Genomic DNA, 14841 nt, shown 5'->3' on the forward strand with positions numbered 1-14841 from the left:
ACGGACGGTTTGGATCATCTTATGGTCCAGGCCTTAAAGCAAAGTGGTGAACTAGTGAAGCAAACGTACCTGATAGCAAATGGAAAGAAGAGAAAGTAAGGAGGAAGGTAATAAAGCAAAGGTATGCAAAAGAAATAGAAAGTCAGGTTATTAAATAAAGCAGATGTTTATCTATAAACTTGAGAACAAAATAGAAAGTCATTGTTAGTAACTTACTCGGAAATTTCGGGCGGTCCGGGTCAATTATTGCCAGGTCTAGGCACATGGGGTGTGGGTCCTACTATCATAAATAAACAATAATACAAGATGCGCCCTTGGGTAGGTTGGTTGGACATTTTGGACCCCTTATTTGTCGCTTGCGCAAAAATTAATTGGGATTTGCTAAAAGTCTTTTCACACGCTGCTTCGAGGCTGCTTCGTGGTGTGGAAAATGATCGTTGCCGAGAGAAATTGAAAATAAAAAAGTAATAGTAAAAAGTTGAAGAGTCTATATAACAAACCATCTTACAGGAAGAAGCTTGCAAGATATCCTTCCCTTGTGATTCTACTTGCTCTAGCTCTAGAATTTATTTATTTTTCTGTTACCAAGGAAATATGGCGGATGCTATTGTTAGTATACTGCTTGAGAATTGGATGAAAATGAAGTCCCGGTTATTGCCCTAGTTGGCATGGGGGGTCTGGGGAAAACCACACTAGCTAAATTGGCCTTCAATCATGAGATTGTAATAGGCCATTTTCAGCTAAGCATGTGGATTTATGTGTCTCAAGATTTTGATGTTACTGGAATTGTAAAAAAAAATTTAGAATCTGCAACTGGAACTAAAACAGATGTTACTCAGTTAGAGGAGATGCGAAAAAAAGTACAAAATATAATATGTGAGAAGAGATTTTTGACGTATGGAACGAAGATGGAGGAAAGTGGGATAATCTGAAGCAAATCTTAAAATGTAAAGTCAAAGGGAGCAAAATCATTGTGACTACTCGTCACAAAAGGGTTGCATCGATGATGGGTGCGCTTGATGACTCCCTCATCCCCTTGACTGGTTTATCAGACAGTGATTGTTGGTCTCTGTTTGAACGCCAAGCATTTGGATCAGGGAGAAGTAAAGAGCATCCAATTTTGGTTCCAATTGGTGAACAGATTGTCAAAAAATGTGGGGGTGTGCCATTAGCAGCAAAGGCATTAGGAAGACTCCTGTGTGGCCAACAGAAAGCACGGTGGGAGTGGGTAAGAGACAGTCAGATATGGGAACTAGAAGAAAATGAAATTTTGCCGGCTCTAATATTGAGCTATATTAATTTGCCATCTCATCTAAGGCAATGCTTTTCATTTTGCTCTGTATTCCCTAAAGGCTTTACCATTCAGAAAGAACTTATTCTTTTGTGGATGGCTAATGGCTTTGTTACCCCTAAGGTAGGAATGGCGTTGGAACACATTGGAAATGAGATTTTCAATGATTTATTATGGAGGTCTTTCTTCCAAGACATAGAAAAAGACGACTCTGGAAATATAACAGTTGCAAAATGCATGATTTGGTTCACGATCTTGCACAGTCTGTTATTGGGAACAAGTGTCATATCGTGGATCGGGAAAAAAATGTAGATATTCCTACATCGACCCGATATGTCTATTCTCATTTGAATTCACTATTAGAATAGCAGAGGTTGTACGAGGCCAAAACCATACGAACAATACTATTGGGTGGTTATTATAAGTCTGTCCCTAGCAACATCAAGAAACTTAGATACTTGCGATGCCTAGATCTTAGTGTACTTAGTTGTAGTGAGATCCCACATTCAATATGCAATTTGAAACAGCTAAGATACCTCAACCTCTCCGATAATTATCACATTGAAACATTACCTGAATCGATTACCAAGCTAAAAAATTTGCAGACATTGAAACTGACGATGTCGCAAACTCCGTAATTTGCCTAGGGACATGAGAAAAATGAGTAGTCTCAAACATGTAGATACTTATGGATGTTCGTCATTAGCTTGTGTGCCCATTGGGATTGGGAAGCTGACTTGCCTCCAGAAGCTACTTAACCTTGTGAGAAATGCAAGTGATGCGAAACAAGCTAACTTGAAACGCAAGAAAAACCTCAGAGAAGTTAGAATATGTTAAGTTAGAATATGTTAACTATACCGTTAGTCGTTGGTTAATATAGAACTTATGTGTTATTTATGACTTCTGTGATACTTCTGTATATGCTTTTAAATATGAGTTATAATTTAGATTACTAATGTGATCCTATGATATGAAGATTGCGGAGAATCAGGAACAGAATTTTACAATCGAGGCTGAGGCAAGGAGGGGACGTGGCAGGCCACGCAGAGAAAGGCAAGCAAGAAACGAACAACCTACAGCCAACGCTAGAAACAACAACGCAGGAAATGATGCCATTGCCACTGCATTGGCACAGCTAGCCCAAGCAATGACAGCAAACATGAACCAACAACGAGCCCCATCTGCTCCATTTCAAAACGAAGGAGCTATACTGGAACAGTTTATAAGGCAACATCCTGCTGCCTTCTCGGGAACTACAGATCCCTTAGAAGCTGAAAGATGGATTCACTCCATCGAAAAGATCTTTTCGGTGATTGACTGCACCAGCCAACAACGTGTAAGATTGGCGACGTATAGATTGGGCGGTAACGCGGATCAGTGGTGGAATTTAGTCCGAAATACAAAAACCGAAGAAGAAATGAACGCAATGTGTTGGAATGAATTCAAAAGAATCTTCCTCGAAAATACTTCCCACAACCACTAAAAGCTCAACTAGTGAGAGAATTTATATCATTAAAGCAAGAAGAGGGAGAGACAGTCTCCCAATATGAAGCAAAATTCACAAGACTGGCTCGATATGCAATCCACCTAATGACTGACGTTCAAAGCAAGGTAGAAAAATTCCAATACGGATTAAAGCCTAGCGTCAGGCGAGCATTAGCAGCTTTAGATTTTCAAAGCTACAAAGCCGTGGTGAGATGTGCTTTGAAAGTGGAAATTGAACATTTGGACTTTCAGCAGTCCAAAAACAAGTTGACCGGCGTAAAGAGAACGAATGAAAGCCAACCAGGAGGATCTTGAACAAAGAGACCTAATGTCAAGGAAGCAGGAGACCAGCAACATTGCTCAAAATGTGGAAAGAGACATGGAGGTGTCTGTTACGTGGGGACACGAAAATGCTTCCAATGCGGAATGGAAGGACATGTGGCAAAGGACTGCAAGACGGTCCCAAAACGGGAAACGGAGGAGGAGATGATAGAAAAGTATCCTCATCTATTTACTTCTTAAGGTACGTAAAATTTCGAGGACGAAATTTTTTTAAGGGAGGTAGAATGTAATAACTGGTAAAATATATATATATATATATATATATATATATTTATATATATATATATACAAATAAATAAAAATGGCCTCATAGGTGGGTAATCATCGGCCATTACTCATTTTTCTCCGAGTTAATCGGGCATGAGGACATCTGGCATAATGGGGCGTACGCGATTCGAACCCAACGCTGAGCGAGGATTGAACGGCTTCCTACCACTAAGCCACCGCCCCAGATGTCAACTAAAAATGAGTAGATATTTACACATTAAAAATTACCAATCGTCACTATTCATAATTACTATTCACAAATAGTCACTATGCAAGATTACTATGCAGAAATACTATGCAAGTTCACTATTGAAATAAACTATTTAAAATTACTATTCACAATAGGACCCACCGAGTACTATTCACAAGCGGGTCCCACCAACAGTGGGTCCCACATCAGCGGGCCCCACATCAAACAGGACCCACAACAAGCAGGACCCACAAATAGCGGGTCACGCCACAACCACTATCATTAATTAATAGTTGCGCTTTACTGACGAAAATAATAATTAAATAAGATTAATTATTATTTTTAAGAGAGTAGTTGAAGACGGAGGTGAAATAATAATTAAATAAAATTAATTATTATTTTTAAGAGAGTGGTTGAAGACGGTAGGTGAAATAATAATTAAATAAGATTAATTATTATTTTTAAGAGAATAGTTGAAGATGGTAGGTGAACATATATCTATAAATAGAGGAAGAGAAGAAGAAGAAAAAAAATAAAAGAAAGATAGAAAAGAGTAAGAGAGAGAAGAAAGAGTAAGAGAGAGAAGGAAAAGGAAATCCACTTCATCACTACCAAGGTAAGTCTTTTATTATGGGTAATATATTTAGTTCTACCACCTATGTAAATATCAGGATAAAGCATGCATAAGAGGCGATAACTCGCTATAGATTATGCAAGTTTTATCATCTTATTTGAACGGTGAAATGCTAGCATAGTAACCGTAAAATAAATGGTTGGTTCTACTACTATGTAAATATCCACCTATGTAAATATCAGGATAAAGCATGCATAAGAGACGATAACTCGCTATAGATTATGCAAGTTTTATCATCTTATTTGAACGGTGAAATGCTAGCATAGTAACCGTAAAGTAAACTTTAATCAAAGAAATGCGAACTGCTGAGCATAGTAGCCATCTTATTTGAACGGTGAAATGCTAGCATAGTAACTGTAAAGTAAACTTTCATTAAGAAAGACGAACTGCTAAGCATAGTACCCAAGAAATAAATGAAATCAAAGAATGGTAAACTGCTGAGCATAGTAATATGTGGGGTCTACAAGTAACATGTGGGGTCCACATGAATAGTAACATATGGGGTCCATATAAATAGTGCATGCTGGGCCCCATGATCTTAAAAAAATTTACACTCTCTAGAGTCGTCTTTACCCACGTGCACATGGAGGATTATAACGCGTCCACCCGTCATCATATCCATAGCCATACCTCGGCTCATAATCCTCTAGATTTACACTCTCTAGAATCGTCTTTACCCACGTGCACATGGAGGACTATAACTCGTCCACCCGTCATCATATCCATAGCCATACCTCGGCTCATAATCCTCTAGATTTACACCCTCTAAAGTCGTCTTTACCCACATGCAAATGGAGGACTATAACGCGTCCACCCGTCATCATATCATAACTCAGTCTATATTCAGAATTAGGGTATCACAAGATAAACCCTAAACATAAACATATCTCACGGAAACAAGTTTCGAGGATACAAAATAGAATTATAGCTTTATCAGTAAAAATCATTTATCTGAAAGGAATGGGGTCTGAAAGAAAGGATCCCCCCTTGGATTCTCATCACTTGTGGATCTTAGAAGGATATCAAAGAATATGAAATATTCACATCCAGTATATCAAAAGAGAATCAATGGAAGAAAACCCTTACATAAAAAGGAAATCAGAAGATAGGGAACCCTTATAGCAAAAACATAATCAAAGGAAAAGAAAACCCCTTACATATAGTTTTTCGGTCACAGGTTTGTTTGAGCTTACACCTTGGAGTGGATAACCTGTAAATATATTCTAATTTTATCAAATTCATGTGTTAAGGCAGTGTCTTTTCTGTCTAGGTAATGTCCATCTATGTCCAAAATAATGTTCCTTGTGTTCAGTGTTCTTTCTATTAAATTTTTTTAAGATCATGGGGCCCAGCATGCACTATTCATATGGACCCCACATGTTACTATTCATGTAGACCCCACATGTTACTATTCTCAGCAGTTCATCATTCTTTGATTTAGTTTATTTCTTAGCTACTATGCTTAGCAGTTCGCCTTTCTGTGATGAAAGTTTACTTTACGGTTATGCTAGCATTTCACCGTTCAAATAAGATGGGCTACTATGCTCAGCAGTTAGCCTTTCTTTGATTAATTTACTTTACGGTTACTATGCTAATATTTCACCGTTCAAATAAGATGATAAAACTTGCATAATCTATAGCGAGTTATCGCCTCTTATGCATGCTGTATCCTAATATTTACATAGGTGGTAGAACCAACCATATTAATAAATACTTTAACTATCTATATGAAAGACTTACCTTGGTAGTGATGAAGTGGATTTCTTTTTCCTTCTCCTCTCTCTTTTTCCTTCTCTCTCTTTACTCTTTCTTCTCTCTCGATTTCTTTTCTCTCTTTCTTTTATCTTCTTTTCCTCTATTTATAGATATATTTTCACCTACCGTCTTCAACTACTCTTAAAAATAATAATTAATCTTATTTAATTATTATTTCACCTACCGTCTTCAACTACTCTCTTATAAATAATAATTAATCTTATTTAATTATTATTTCACCTACCGTCTTCAATTCTCAACTATTCTCTTAAAATAATAATTAATCTTATTTAATTATTATTTTCGTCGGTGAAGTGCAACTATTAATTAATGATAGTGGTTGTGACATGTCCCGCTATTTGTGAGTCCTGCTTGTTGTGGGTCCTACTTGTTGTGGGTCCTACTGGTGGTAGGATCCGCTTGTGTGAGGCCCGCTGTGAATAGTAATTTTGAATAGTAAACTTGCGTAGTATTTCTGCATAGTAATCTTGCATAGTGACTATTATAAATAGTAATTATGAATAGTAACTATTGGTAATTTTTTTAATATGTGTAAGTATCTACTCATTTTTAGTTGACATCTGAGGCGGTGGCTTAGTGGTAGGAAGCCGTTCAATCCTCGCTCAGTGTTGGGTTCGAATCGCGTACGCCCCATTATGCCAGATGTCCTCATGTCCGATTAACTCGGGGAAAAATGAGTAATGGCCGATGATTACCCACCTATGAGGCCATTTTTATTTATTTGTATATATATATATATATTTTTTACCAGTTATTACATTCTACCCCCCTTAAAAAAATTTCGTTCTCGAAATTTTACGTACCTTAAGAAGTAAATAGATGAGGATACTTTTTGTATCATCTCCTCCTCCGGTTCCCGTTTTGGGACCGTCTTGCAGTCCTTTGCCACATGTCCTTCCATTCCGCATTGGAAGCATTTTCGTGTCCCCATGTAACAGACACCTCCATGTCTCTTTCCACATTTTGAGTAATGTTGCTGGTCTTCTGCTTCCTTGACATTAGGTCTCTTTGTTCCAGATCCTCCTGGTTGGCTTCATTCGTTCTTTTTACGCCGGTCAACTTGTTTTTGGACTGCTGAAAGTCCAAATGTTCAATTTTCACTTTCAAAGCACATCTCACCACGGCTTTGTAGCTTTGAAAATCTAAAGCTGCTAATGCTCGCCTGACGCTAGGCTTTAATCCGTATTGGAATTTGTCCACCTTGCTTTGAACGTCAGTCATTAGGTGGGTTGCATATCGAGCCAGTCTTGTGAATTTTGCTTCATATTGGGAGATTGTCTCTCCCTCTTTTTGCTTTAATGAAATAAATTCTCTCACTAGCTGAGCTTTTAGTGGTTGTGGGAAGTATTTTTCGAGGAAGATTCTTTTGAATTCATTCCAACACATTGCGTTCATTTCTTCTTCGGTTTTTGTATTTCGGACTAAATTTCACCACTGATCCGCGTCACCGTCCAATCTATACGTCGCCAATCTTACACGTTGTTGGCTGGTGCAGTCAATCACCGAAAAGATCTTTTCGATGGAGTGAATCCATCTTTCAGCTTCTAAGGGATCTGTAGTTCCCGAGAAGGCAGCAGGATGTTGCCTTATAAACTGTTCCAGTATAGCTCCTTCGTTTTGAAATGGAGCAGATGGGGCTCGTTGTTGGTTCATGTTTGCTGTCATTGCTTGGGCTAGTTGTGCCAATGCAGTAGCAATGACATCATTTCCTGCGTTGTTGTTTCTAGCGTTGGCTGTAGGTTGTTCGTTTCTTGCTTGCCTTTCTCTGCGTGGCCTGCCACGTCCCCTCCTTGCCTCAGCCTCGATTGTAAAATTTTGTTCCTGATTCTCCGCCATCTTCATATCATAGGATCACATTAGTAATCTAAATTATAACTCATATTTAAAAGCATTTATATACTATCACAGAAGTCATAAATAACACATAAGTTCTATATTAACCAACGACTAACGGTATAGTTAATATATTCTAATTTAACATTTAGATAGGGTAAATTCTAATCCTATCTTTTTGAATCCTAATTTCCAAAACCGACTAAACTTCGTTCTGATACCAAATGTAACGCCCCGGATTTTTGGAAATACCAACTCGGTGCGTAGAAGAATATTACATCATCTTTCTTAAAAACTTTCATTATTCCCAAGATCTCAAATACAACAACAACGTTTAGAGGATTTACAGAAATTAGGTCTAACTTAGTACATCTTAATTCAAGACATAGTTGATACACATTTAAAACATATTTGTCCTTTAGAACAGTTCTGCATTCAACTCTAGCATTCCTCATCTTTCATCTATACTTCACCTGGGGGTTGGAACAATAAAACAAGGAAAAAGGGGTAAGCTCAAATAGCCCAGTAGGGTATAAACAACAAGTGATGTAGAATTGTCAAGCTCATAAGAACATGATATTTTGCAGATAGGACATCTCACATTATGGAAAGAAAGAATAAGCACAATATGCTTTCCAAACGTATAGAGAAAACTTACAGAACTTGATATCAAGAATTATATATAGAATTATATATATGGACTTCATTAAGCATAGATGCTTTCATTTATAGCTATATCTCGGCCCATTCATAGCCATACCTCGGCTCATAATCCTCTAGATTTACACTCTCTAGAGTCGTCTTTACCCACGTGCACATGGAGGACTATAACGCGTCCAACCGTCATCATATCATAACTCAGTCCATATTAAGAATTAGGGTATCAGAAGAAAAACCCTAAACATAAACATATCTCACGGAAACAAGTTTCGATGATACAAAATAGAATTATAGCTTTATCAGTAAAATCATTTATCTGAAAGGAATGGGGTCTGAAAGAAAGTATCCCCCTTGGATTCTCATCAATTGTGGATCTTAGAAGGATAGAAACTCTTATAGCAATTGGGTATAAAGAGAATCAAAGAATATGAAATATTCACATCCAGTATATCAAAAGAGAATCATTGGGTCCCGCTATTTGTGAGTCTTGCTTATTGTGGGTCCCACTGGTGGTAGGACCTGCTTGTGTGGGGCCCGCTGATGTGGGACCCACTGTTGGTGGGACCTGCTTGTGAATAGTACTCGGTGGGTCTTATTATGAATAGTAATTTTGAATAGTGTATCTCAATAGTGAACTTGCATAGTATTTCTGTATAGTAATCTTACGTAGTATTTCTGCATAGTAATCTTGCATAGTGATTATTGTGAATAGTAATTATGAATAGTGATTATTGGTAATTTTTAATATGTGTAAGTATCTACTTATTGTGGGTCCCACTTAGTGGTAGGAAGCCGTTTAATCCTCGCTCAGCGTTGGGTTCGAATCGCGTACGCCCCATTATGCCAGATGTGCTCATGTCCGATTAACTCGGGGGAAAATGAGTAATGGCCGATGATTCTATGAGGCCATTTTTATTTATTTATATATATATATTACCGGTTATTACATTCTACCCCCCTTAAAAAAAAAATTCGTCCTCGAAATTTTACGTACCTTAAGAAGTAAATAGATGAGGATACTTTTGTTTCATCTCCTCCTCCGGTTCCCATGTTGCTTCCTCGGTGGCTTGGCTCCTCCACAGAATCTTCACCAGTGATATTCTTTTTGTCCGAAGAATTTGTTCCTTTCGATCAAGGATTTGTACTGGTTGCTCTTCATAAGACAAATCTTGTTCCAACTGCATTGGTTATGTTTGCAGTACATGTGATGGGTCCGCCAAGTATTTCCTTAAAAGTGAGACCTGAAACACATTGTGAACATGTGGCAAGGCTGGTGGCAAAGCTACACGGTATGCTGCTGGTCCAATTCGTTCAAGTATTTCGTATGGTACAATATATCTGGGACTGAGCTTCCCTTTCTTTTCGAACCTTATCACACCCTTCCAAGGTGATATTTTTAAGAATACATGGTCACCCACTGCAAACTCCAGGTCTCGACGTCGATGATCGGCGTAGCTCTTCTGTCTGCTTTGAGCCGTCTTGTACTTCTAACTCTGGGCCTAGAAGTTTTCTTTCTCCGACCTCATCCCAACACGTCGGTGTTCTACACCTCTTACCATAGAGAGCTTCATAGGGTGCACTCTCTATACTAGAGTGATAACTGTTATTATAAGAAAATTCAACCAATGGTAAGTGTTGGTCCCAATTACCTTGGAAGTCTATTATGCAAGCTCTAAGCATATCCTTTAGTGTCTGAATTGTCCGTTCGGATTGACCATCTGTTTGAGGATGAAAGGCAGTGCCGAAGTTCAACTTTGTCCCCCAATGCTTTTGTATACTCCTCCAAAAATTAGATGTGAAGCGCGGGTCACGATCAGACACAATGGATGCTGGTATGCCGTGTAACCTGACTACTTCTTTGATGTAGAGCTTCGCCAATTGATCTAAGGAAAAATTTTCTCGTATTGGGATAAAATGAGCTACCTTCGTCAGTCGATCAATGATGACTCATATTGCGTCATTTCCTTTCGTAGTCCTCGATAGTCCCGTAACGACATCCATTGCTATCATATCCCACTTCCATATAGGCACCTCTAGTGGTTGTAAGGCTCCCTTTGGTAGCTGTCATTCTGCTTTCACTTGTTGGCAAACCAAGCATGTAGACACGAACTCAGCAATCTCTCTCTTCATATTATTCCACAAATAATGGGTTCGAAGATCTCGATACATCTTCGTACTCCCTGGGTGTATGGAGAATGCCGAACTATGTGCCTCAGTTAGCAACTTCCTTCTTAATTCTGGATCGGAAGGCACACACAGTCTTGTGTTGAATCTTGAGAATACCGAACTATGTGCCTCAGTTAGCAACTTCCTTCTTAATTCTGGATCGGAGGGCACACACAGTCTGTGTTGAATCTTAAGATATCATCTTTATCAACATTGAATTCGGAAAGTTTGCCTTTCCGAACTGCTTTGATCTTTCCTTGTAATTCAGGATCGTCGACTTGAGTGGCCTTGATTTTCTCCAATAGTGATGGTTGAGCAACCATCTGTGCTATGTAGCACTTGGTTTGCGGTTCTACTATTTTCATATCCAGTTTTCTCAGATCTTGGAGTAAATGCTTGAGTGGTTAGCATTCTTGCCAAGGTTCCGGAAGTTTTTCTACTCTATGCATCTGCCACTACATTCGCCTTTCTAGGATGATAATGAATGGTGCAGTCATAATCCTTTAGTAACTCTAGCCACCTTCTTTGTCTCATATTCAACTCCTTCTGGGAAAATATGTATTTGAGACTCTTGTGATAAGTATAAATTTCACTTTTCCCCGTAGAGATAATGTCGCCAGATCTTCAGTGCAAAGATTACTGCCGCCAATTCCATATCATGCGTGGGGTAGTTTTGCTCGTGGTATTTTAGTTGGCGTGATGCATAAGCTATAACTTTATCATTTTGCATTAATACGCAGCCGAGCCCTTCATTTGATGCGTCACTGTAGATCACAAATCCTCCGGTTGGTGTTGGTAATGCTAGCACAGATGCGCTAACGAGTCTCTTCTTTAACGTTTGGAAGCTTTCCTCGCATTCTTTGGTCCAGATAAACTTCGCGCCTTTCCGAGTTAATTTCGTTAATGGATTTGCCAATCAAGCGAAGTTTTCCACGAACCTTCTATAATAGCCGGCAAGTCTCAAGAAACTCCGAATTTCTGTTGCTGTCGTGGGTCTTTGCCATTCTTCAACGGCTTTAGTCTTCGCTGGATCCACAGAAATTCCTTCTCGGGTGACTGTGTGACCCAAGAACGCCACTTGCTGCAACCAGAATTCACATTTACTGAATTTAGCATACAGCTTCTTCTGTCGAAGTGTTTGTAAAACAATCTTCAGATGTTCCTCATGTTCTTCGCGACTCTTAGAATAGACAAGAATGTCGTCGATAAACACCACGACAAACTTGTCAAGATAATCGTGAAATACTCTGTTCATTAGATTCATGAATACGGCTGAGGCATTCGTTAGTCCGAATGGCATGACAATGAACTCATAATGTCCGTACTGCGTGCGGAACGCCGTCTTTGGAATGTCTTCTTTCTTTACTTTCAGTTGGTGGTAACCAGATCTGAGATCGATCTTGGAGAAGTACATGGCACCTTGAAGTTGGTCGAACAAGTCGTCGATTCTGGGGAACGGGTACTTGTTCTTTATTGTGACATTGTTCAGTTCTCGATAATCAATGCACAACCTCATTGATCCATCCTTCTTCTTTACGAACAGGACGGGAGCTCCCCAGGGTGATACACTGGGCCGGATGAATCCTTTGTCTAATAGTTCTTGCAGTTGCTTCTTTAGTTCCTCAAATTCTATCGGCGCCATTCGATACGGTCTTTTGGATATTGGATTTGCTCCCGGTACTAGCTCGATAGAGAACTCCAGTTCTCGATTCGGTGGGGCTCCTGGTAGATCGTCAGGGAATACATCCACGTACTTTTGCACAATAGGCACGTCCTCCAATTTCATCTTCTTTTTACTCGTGTCCACAATTTGAACTTGAGCGAGATATCCTTCACAACCCTGTTTTAATAATCGTCTTGCCTGCAACGATGATATTAGTGCTGGAGTTTTGTTTCCGTCAAGGCTTTTATATACAAGTTGGGGTTGATCAGGAATAGTAAACCTGACTTCTTTCCTGTAACAGTCTATGTTGGCATGGTTTAAAGTCAACCAATCCATTTCTAAACTTTCAAATTGCTGGAGATGTGAAAATCTCCCACCACTTGGCCAACTTCCCTCGCTCAAGAATCTTGTGATATCTGGAATGTCTGCATTGAAGCAGATCAATAATGAGTTGCACATTGAATGGATTTTCCTTTCCATCTTTGAAAAGCCTTTCGCTATGTGAACTGGGAAATTTAGAGATGTGGGCATCAGTGGAGAAAGGAGAAGCTTTTCCTTGCCTCGATGAATTGAAGATTAAAGACTGCTCAAAGTTGATCACCCTGCCATGGTTTCTGCATCTTACCTCCCTTCATATTGAGGGTCTCAATGAGATCTCATCCTTTCCAGAAAGCTTTCTTCGATGCAATGCACTCCAACATTTATCAATTTGGGAATGCAACAAGTTGAGTAGTCTTCCTAGGGAGCTCGACAATTTCGTTGCTCTCAAGTCATTGATCATTGTGAGTTGTAATAAGCTGGTGTCTTTGCCGGAGGGATTGCGAAACCTCACATCTCTCAAAAAGTTAGAGATTAGGTGGTGTGAAAACCTGGCATCATTACCCGAGGAGGAAGGGGTAGTAAGGGGCTTGAAATCTCTTCAATCATTGGAGATTGCTTTCTGTAAAAAGATGGTTTCTTTGCCGGATGACTTGCGGTACCTTACTGCCCTAAAAACACTGCAAATTCGTGGTTGTGATGAGTTGGCATCATCGCTAGATGGGCGGCGTTTGAAATCTCTTGAGTCATTGGAGATTTCTCTCTGTGGAAAGATGGTTTCTTTGCCGGATGACTTGCGTTACCTTACTGCCCTAAAAACACTGAAAATCTGTCATTGTTTTGGGTTGGCATCATTGGCAGAGTGGGTCGAAGAGCTCACATCACTTCAATGTTTGTGGATCGGAAATTGTCATAAAATGACTTCATTGCCCGCCGGACTACAACGCCTCACCGCACTCCAAACACTGTATATTAGGAGTTGTCCAGATTTGGAGAGACGATGCGAAAGGGAGAGAGGAGAGGATTGGCACAAGATAGCCCATGTACCGGATATAATGATTCGGGAATGGTGATTTTCTCTCTCAACCGTACCCTTCTCCGACTCACTCTACATCCCAGGTTCGTTATTTCATAATCCTCTCTTTAGCTTTTAATTATATAACGTACTTTCTTTCTTTAATTTTCCTTCATCTATCTAACCAATTTTTACCAAATTTGGAGGATTTTCTGCAGATTTGTGGCTGAGTTTGGGGGTAGAATTCTCTGTTCAGGATTTGCTCTTTTCTATGGTGGTTTTTGTATGTTTCTTGAGGTTGTGGTCTGCTCTTGGGGCAGGGGATTGCTATTTGGTTTTTGCTTCTATTTTCAGTTATATGTACTAAGCCTCTGTTGTGGTAGTTTTAATAAGGGTTGCCTCTTTCTATCTGATTCTTGTCTTCTTGTAGTGTGTTTGCCCATGTTATGTCCGAGCCAAGCTGGCTAGTCCTCCTCCTCTTGGATTTTTCAATAGATTTCAGATGTGGATTCTTGTGTATCTCTATTTCGACTTTTCTAGAGGCTTATTTGTATCACTAAATTATGTACCCACTTTTATTGATGCTGATTATTATCACTAAATTATCTACTCTCTGTTCTCTCTATTTTTTGTGTGTTCCAAATTGTGTTGGATCCTATCATTTCTTTACCTAATTAAAATTTATTTAGTGTAGTTTTAGGCACTGTTTGGATTGCATGAATTGTTTCGAAAAGAAAAGATTTTCCAAAATTTCTTGTTTTTTAAATCATTTGATTAAAAATAAAAACAATAACTTGTGCCACCGTAGTTCAATATATAGAGGGATGTTCAATTTATAGTGATATCCTTTTAAATAAGCCGTAATCATATGATTTCCCTATGAATCAGGGAAATGGAAAAAAAAATGAGGAAAAGAAATCCCATGGGAAATGTTTTTCCTGCAATCCAATCAGGTTGATTTAATTCATTCTAATCAGATTTTATTTTAGGAGGAATGCTAGACTCACAGGAGCCCTTGCAAAAAAACAGGGAAAGGGCGACCTCACTGGTCAAAACTAACTTGCAGACAGAGACTAGTAGTATGTTAGATAGGCTGAGGTACTATAAAGTATTTGGTCTATCTAACATGTTGCTTGAAGCATATGGTATAATCTTGATAGATATGGTCATTGACAATAAGGATCCTTCATGGTCCATTAAA

The 14841-nt window shown here is 39.0% G+C and overlaps 1 protein-coding gene and 1 pseudogene across 1 annotated transcript; both read left to right on the top strand.

The window, feature by feature from the left end:
* Positions 1–639: 639 nt before the first annotated feature.
* On the top strand, positions 640–14265 carry LOC143864431 (uncharacterized). The gene is made up of 7 exons (XM_077375366.1): positions 640–2123; positions 9678–9793; positions 9909–9959; positions 12017–12069; positions 12188–12394; positions 12747–13744; positions 13859–14265. The coding sequence occupies exons 1-6, from the start codon at positions 1943–1945 to the stop codon at positions 13696–13698; spliced, it is 1560 nt and encodes a 519-aa protein (XP_077231481.1). The 5' UTR covers positions 640–1942; the 3' UTR covers positions 13699–13744; positions 13859–14265.
* LOC143864430 (putative disease resistance protein RGA3 pseudogene) lies at positions 1007–1603 on the top strand (annotated as a pseudogene).
* Positions 14266–14841: the final 576 nt, after the last annotated feature.

The sequence above is a fragment of the Tasmannia lanceolata genome, unplaced genomic scaffold (assembly GCF_043159265.1).
Source record: "Tasmannia lanceolata isolate RefF3 unplaced genomic scaffold, GAP_Taslan_0.1 ptg000048l, whole genome shotgun sequence".
In the NCBI taxonomy this organism is placed as follows: domain Eukaryota; kingdom Viridiplantae; phylum Streptophyta; class Magnoliopsida; order Canellales; family Winteraceae; genus Tasmannia; species Tasmannia lanceolata.

What these genes read in the sequence shown, in the direction of transcription:
- LOC143864431 (XM_077375366.1), top strand. Translation starts at nt 1,943, where the DNA reads ATGAGAAAAATGAGTAGTCTCAAACATGTAGATACTTATGGATGTTCG. An exon ending in TGTCTGCTTTGAGCCGTCTT is followed by an intron (nt 9,960 to 12,016) that starts GTACTTCTAACT and finishes CTTTACTTTCAG; the next exon opens with TTGGTGGTAACCAGATCTGA. An exon ending in TCGTCAGGGAATACATCCAC is followed by an intron (nt 12,395 to 12,746) that starts GTACTTTTGCAC and finishes GCATTGAAGCAG; the next exon opens with ATCAATAATGAGTTGCACAT.